The 5989-nt window shown below is 34.4% G+C and overlaps 1 protein-coding gene across 1 annotated transcript; it reads left to right on the plus strand.

Annotated features, from left to right (window-relative positions):
* The first annotated feature begins 591 nt into the window (after positions 1–591).
* Positions 592–5216, plus strand: LOC136803976 (uncharacterized). The gene is made up of 9 exons (XM_067060708.1): positions 592–994; positions 1168–1293; positions 1585–1902; positions 2224–2673; positions 2964–3122; positions 3317–3463; positions 3623–3805; positions 3998–4478; positions 4693–5216. The coding sequence occupies exons 1-9, from the start codon at positions 595–597 to the stop codon at positions 5111–5113; spliced, it is 2685 nt and encodes an 894-aa protein (XP_066916809.1). The 5' UTR covers positions 592–594; the 3' UTR covers positions 5114–5216.
* Positions 5217–5989: the final 773 nt, after the last annotated feature.

A 5989-nucleotide genomic window follows, 5' to 3' on the forward strand; every position in this document is an offset into this window, starting at 1 on the left:
AAAATTCCCAAAATTTTCCTTGGTTTTCTCTTTTTTAGTCCCGATAAGGGTCCAAAGTTCAAAAGTCGGGCGGCGGCACCCCCCCCCCGTCAGCTCGCAACTCTAGTTTTCGGGGATTGGCGGGTCCAACCGAAATATTTATAGCTTTACGCACAAGGGCTGTTGAACCCGACTGAGGGTGCAGCACATCAAAAGCCGACTACCTTATTGGTATATATTTTCGCGTGTTACAAATTTTCGCGAATCGCGAAATTTTTTCGAAAAAACGTGTTTCGCGTGTATTAAATTTCGCGATTGCCGACTTCTGGAAAATTTTCGCGTGTATTAAATTTCGCGATTCACTAAACTAGGTATTTTCAGAAAGTGGGAATATAAAGCAAGAAAAAGACTGATTTTGCTTGAAACACAACGTTTTTGATGTAAAAATACTAACAAAACACTAACAAAAAATTTTTCGCGCGTATTTAATTTCGCGATTTTGTAATTTTGAAAAATTTAAACAGTATTAAATTTCGCGAAAATTGACCAAAAAACTCGCGAAATTACGTACCCGCTAAAATTTGTAACACGCGAAAATATATACCAATAAGCCATATGAGTGAAAGATGTTCACTTCGCGTGAGCAAGATGTCAGGCGTACAAATGACCATAAGATGTGACACGATTAAAAGTGCACTTAAAAACTTCATAGTGCCTATCGTTGTTGATAGATACTTTGTTATATCATTTCGTTGTCTATGGGATGTTTTTGATGAAGACCTTGAAAAAGCCAACTACAACCTTGAAAATAAAAGAGAAGAGATTGAAACCATAATAAAGCGTTTTGATGAAGTGATGCTTTACTTTTCCTGTCTTTGTGGCATGAAAGTGAGCGACATGAGACACAAACTAATCAAACGAAAAAGGCAAGAAGAAGAGAGAAGAGAAGCACCGTTAGATTCGGATGAGGATTATCAAAGTTACGAAATAGACGGGGAGAAAACCGTCATACCAGGTAAAAATTAATTGCATAATTTGATTTTTAATCGACGATATTTTCAAAAATTGATCATGATTATGGCCAAACTTAATTTTTTTCCCCACTAGTCTCTATTTCTCTTACAAAATTTCTTCTCTTAAGGTATTAAAACTTTGTTCTTTTGTTAATTGGGACGGACTATTTTTTAGGGATTTCATATTGGATAGCGATATCTTCAACACGAGGTGGTGCAAATAAAATCGAAGCGGAAATATGTAAACGAATTATGTTGGCTGGCTTGAATGTTAGTGATTGCAAAGAAATCATTGTCAGAGGTAAAAATTATTGTATATTAAAAGGGGCGGCTTCAAGTTTTGTGAATCGGTACGGCATCTTTTGTAATTTTGTTTTTAAGTTGAGAAGCCAACCTCATTTTGAAAAACTAATTTTACAAATATTAAATTGCGTTTTGCCCAAGTGTTAAAAGTGCGTCTTGACCAATAGCCAGTTGGAAATTGTTTTTTACATTTTTGGAAAAATGAATGAAAATTAATTTCGATTATAAAATACTTGAAAACGTTTTTTTTTATTTTTTTTATTTTTATTTTTATTTTTTTGCCTTATAGGCAAAGGAACTTACACAACGCTGGTGGCGTATTCAAGGTTGCTTTTCCAAGTGTTGAAAGACCATAACAACAGAGGAGTGTGTAGTCGAGCGCTCAGGTATCATTATGAAGCTGTTAGAGCTGCAGCAGTGAAGAGAAAGATCACATTGATTGAAAATCCCGAGTTCCGAGATCCCCTTGCTGACGAACGCCCTATGGCACGAGTCGTTCTTACTAAAAATCTTGCAAATGATGTACGTGGTCTGATGTTGGGTGCTATCCAAAATATCAAATTCACCAAAATCGAATTGGAAACCATAGACGAGACTTCAAGTAGTGGTAAGGAATAGTTTTATTCTCTTAAGTCTTTCAAAATCTACATACAAGATTGAAATTATAAAAATGAAATCAATAAGTTATTAAAATTAATTAATTAATAAATTAAATTATTAATTCATTGATTGATTAATTAATTAATTAGTTGGTTAATTATAAAATTATATAATTAATCAATTTTACCTAGTATACCTTTTACTACCGGTTACTCTAAAAGTTCTTGACTTTGTATCTCATTTGGTTACCTTTCCAGTGGCCCATTTTGTAGTTTTGAGACCAACATTGAAGCAGCTTATATTCTATATCTCACTTCTATCACTACAGTGTCACCTCCTTCAGTTGCGAAATTCATACCAACCGATCCACTGTGTATTGCTGCTGACGAGCTTCACCGCTTTATGAAAAAGAAACACTACTCCATTTGCAAGGGACGTGTTTACAAAAAAGCTCAAGATTCCAAATTTACTTACGTCAACCTTCAGGGCATAGAAGAATTTATCTTATGGGCACTTGGACAAAACCAAGTTGCCAATGCATGTGCCTCTCACGTATCCTCCTTGATAAGGGTTTTATCTAAGCCAACGTGTCGTCTGATACAGCCAATCCAAATCATGTACAACTATATAGAATGCTTACCAGCTGGTACAATCTTTGTCATCTCTCAAAAGAAGTTCATAAAAGTGAGATCGTTTCCATCAAACACATCCCCACGTGCATTTGTGAAATACACGTACAGGAAAGATCGAGTTCCATACCCGAAACCATTTTTGGACGGTAATCAAATTTGAATTTAGATTTTATTTTGCAAAAATGAGCTTTTTTATTGAATCAATTGAACTTTTACAGTTACACCACTACCTATACTTGAATACACTAAATTCCCTCTAAATTGAAGGTTTTTTTATTTAAAATCTTTCTGTAATGCGGATCAATTCTTATTCACTTTCAAAGATAGATGTTATCCTTAAATACTTTCTGTAATTCCATTCTCTATCTAATTATTTCAGAGTAAAATTCATGTTCGAGTTTGTGTTACTGTAAATTATTACCCTATTTTTATTTAGCAATCTTCAACAGCTTTCCAGAGCGAAAGCAGCGTACCCTATTCCTTCAGAAATATTACCAACTGCTCCTACACGGAAGATTTCCAGATAAAGAACCGAAACTTTGCTTGGAGGGTGAAGTGAACAGTGGAAAGACAGGCTTGATGGCCCCATTTGAAGGTATACATATACAAATTCCTTCAAGTTTGTGACAAGCTGAACTTTATTCCCGGTCGATTTCTGTCAATACCCAAACCTTATTAGATTGTTTTTGCTCTGAAATTTCTTAGCCTTTTTCATATAATAAGAACAGGACAAAGTTAACACATCAACAATCAAATCGTCATTACTACACTTTGCTTTTTTCTGTTAAGGAATCATTTCCCAAGATCATATTGCTGGTATTGTGGCAGAAGGAAGGTTTTCTGGACATTTGATAAACAATGACACTCAATTAGTTTTCATGGATGAATGGTCTTCAGATTCTCTTTCAATTTCTGATGCGAAAAGAATATTGCAGGGTAAGCCAGCTAAAACAATCTCATTGGGATAGAGTGATATCGTAACTGAACGAATTTCGATAATGTCACGCTTTACATGTAAATTCACATACTAATTTCACATACGTACACGATCATTTATTTTTCTAAAACTGTAAAACTATATCTTGGATTTTTCAGGTGGATTCTTCATGTTATCACAAAAGCATAGCAAAGCAACGAAGGTCAATTACAGATCGGGGTTTTTCATAACCACAAATAAAATACCAGACTTTGTCAATGATCGGGATAATGAAGCGATCAAAAAACGACTTGAAACGTTCCAAACAAAGCCATTGCCGAGAAAGGATTCATACCTTAGAAGTAAGTGTACATAAATGAAATTAATTGTCAAACTACTTTCTTATTTATTTTTTACTTAACTTTACTTTACTTAACTTAATTAGCATAGTTAATAGGAATTCACCCTGGAAAAGTTTGAAAATCTATATATGGTTGACTGACTAACTGTTCACTTTGCTCAATCTATAACAAAGTTTTGTTTCTTGTCAATAGACTGGATGAGACTTCACTGTATGAAAATATTTCACTATTGTGCAGAAGTGCTCAAAGACATCCCAATATTTACCAGCTGTGCTGATGCTGATCTCAGGAAAAATACTGACCGACATGAACGCGACAACAGTGATGAAGAGGATGAGGGTGCAGTGTACAACGATTTTGATGGTACTTTAGATAGCCTTATCCACGATAGTGACCTGGAGGAAGATCTTGCTTGCTCTTCACAACTTGTCGAAGACTCTTCCAATGAAAATGAAAGCTTACTTGAAGATCCAAGTTTACAGGTGGACGACGACCAAGTCGATTTCTATTTCCTTGCTTCGGATGAAGCTGACAAAAAACGATGGGTTAAGAAGCATCCACTATTTTCTGATGAGAGAGATTCTATCGACTATAAGAAGAAAGTTAATCAACTGAAAAACTTATCAGACTCACAATGGAAATCACTGCCAATCTCTGAGGAGGATGTAAAAAGGTATGTGCAATATGATATGATAATGTGATATATAAATATGATCATGAACGTTAAAGTAAAAGGAATGAGGTTGTGTTCATTGAATTAGAAAATATTCCTTTAAGTAGAGGCAAAAGTTTGTTAAACTTCAATTAGTTAGCTAACTAATTAACTAATGAAATAATTTATTGATTAACTAACTAATTAGTCAACTACTCATCTTATACCACTTTAGGTACCAGATCCGAAGGAAATACGATTGGGAAGAGGCAGATTCCTTTTATGAAGCGTGGCTATCAAGAAATGTTCCTAAACCCCTTAAGGTTCCTCGAATCGTTTACACCTCTGAAGATGACTGCTCCGACAGTGAAAACGAAGCTGAAGCCCAACCCGAAGATGTGAAACCAGTAGAGTTAGAGAAATTCAAAGCAAAATGCTTTAATGAGGTAATGGAAATTAGCGCTTCCGACACCGACTCAACTGATTCTGAGGTTGAGGAAGATATTAAACCACCAATTTTGAAGAAATTTAAGGGGAACCCTTCAACTGAAGTGATTGAAATAAGCGATTCAGAGGAGGACGTAAAACCAAAGTTGAAAAGGTTCAAAAGTAACATCATTACCAACGGAGATATTGTGACCATTAGCGACGACTGAGACCATTTTCTATCCAGACCAGCTTTTATTATTCTAAGTGTTATTTTGTAGTAATCTTTTTATATACCATTTAAGGGTAAAAATAGATTATCATTCGTGTGTATATTTTCCTGGTGTGCGTTCAAATTTTTCATCTCCACCCACCCAGGATTTAATGGCAATAAAAGGCATCTAAGAAACTTTCGATTAATTTTACAATGATAAAATTATATTGATATTAAAACGCAATATTCCAACACTTTTAAATTTTCTAAATCCAACTGAAAAATACAATCTATATGCTATTCGTTTTGATGAGTAATAGATAGATATATTATAATAGATATATTTGTCTTTGAAAATATCCTTAACTTTTTGCTTTTGGTTTAAAGCTTTCATTGTCTAATTCTATTGTCAGCAAAAGGTTTTCAAAAGCACTATCATCTTCAAAGTCGATTAAGTTTTTTTGGTCCTTTTGTTTTAGAATTTCTTCAGGAATATCTGCAAAGTCTGAGTCCGATTCAATCTTTATAACATTACACTCTTGAGAAGATTTTTCGTCCCCTGAACACATACACATTCCTTGACGTTTGGATCTCTTCAAAGTTGGAGGAGGAAACTTCTTTTTCTTTGGAATTCCACTAAGCATTTTCTCAAGAAGGGGTGTATCCGACTCACTAGACGAACTTGAAGTTCCATAATACTTGCTCATTTTCCAAACAAATTATTCGGATGCTATTTAAGTTGTTTCTAAATCAAAAATAAACTGAATACAGAGGAAGTTTGAAATATACCAACCACACCGGATTGATATATTTAAAACTTCTTCTGTATTCATGACAAATGTCAAAACATGCATAAATGTAACTACAGAACAGAACATTCAAAACTATTGTA

This window comes from Clytia hemisphaerica, unplaced genomic scaffold (assembly GCF_902728285.1).
Source record: "Clytia hemisphaerica strain Z4C2 unplaced genomic scaffold, Clytia hemisphaerica genome assembly, whole genome shotgun sequence".
Taxonomy (NCBI): domain Eukaryota; kingdom Metazoa; phylum Cnidaria; class Hydrozoa; order Leptothecata; family Clytiidae; genus Clytia; species Clytia hemisphaerica.

Coding starts and splice junctions, on each gene's coding strand:
- LOC136803976 (XM_067060708.1), top strand. CDS start 595: ATGAGTGAAAGATGTTCACTTCGCGTGAGCAAGATGTCAGGCGTACAA. Junction 3,464..3,622: donor TGCGAAAAGAATATTGCAGG/GTAAGCCAGCTA, acceptor TGGATTTTTCAG/GTGGATTCTTCATGTTATCA. Junction 4,479..4,692: donor TCTGAGGAGGATGTAAAAAG/GTATGTGCAATA, acceptor ATACCACTTTAG/GTACCAGATCCGAAGGAAAT.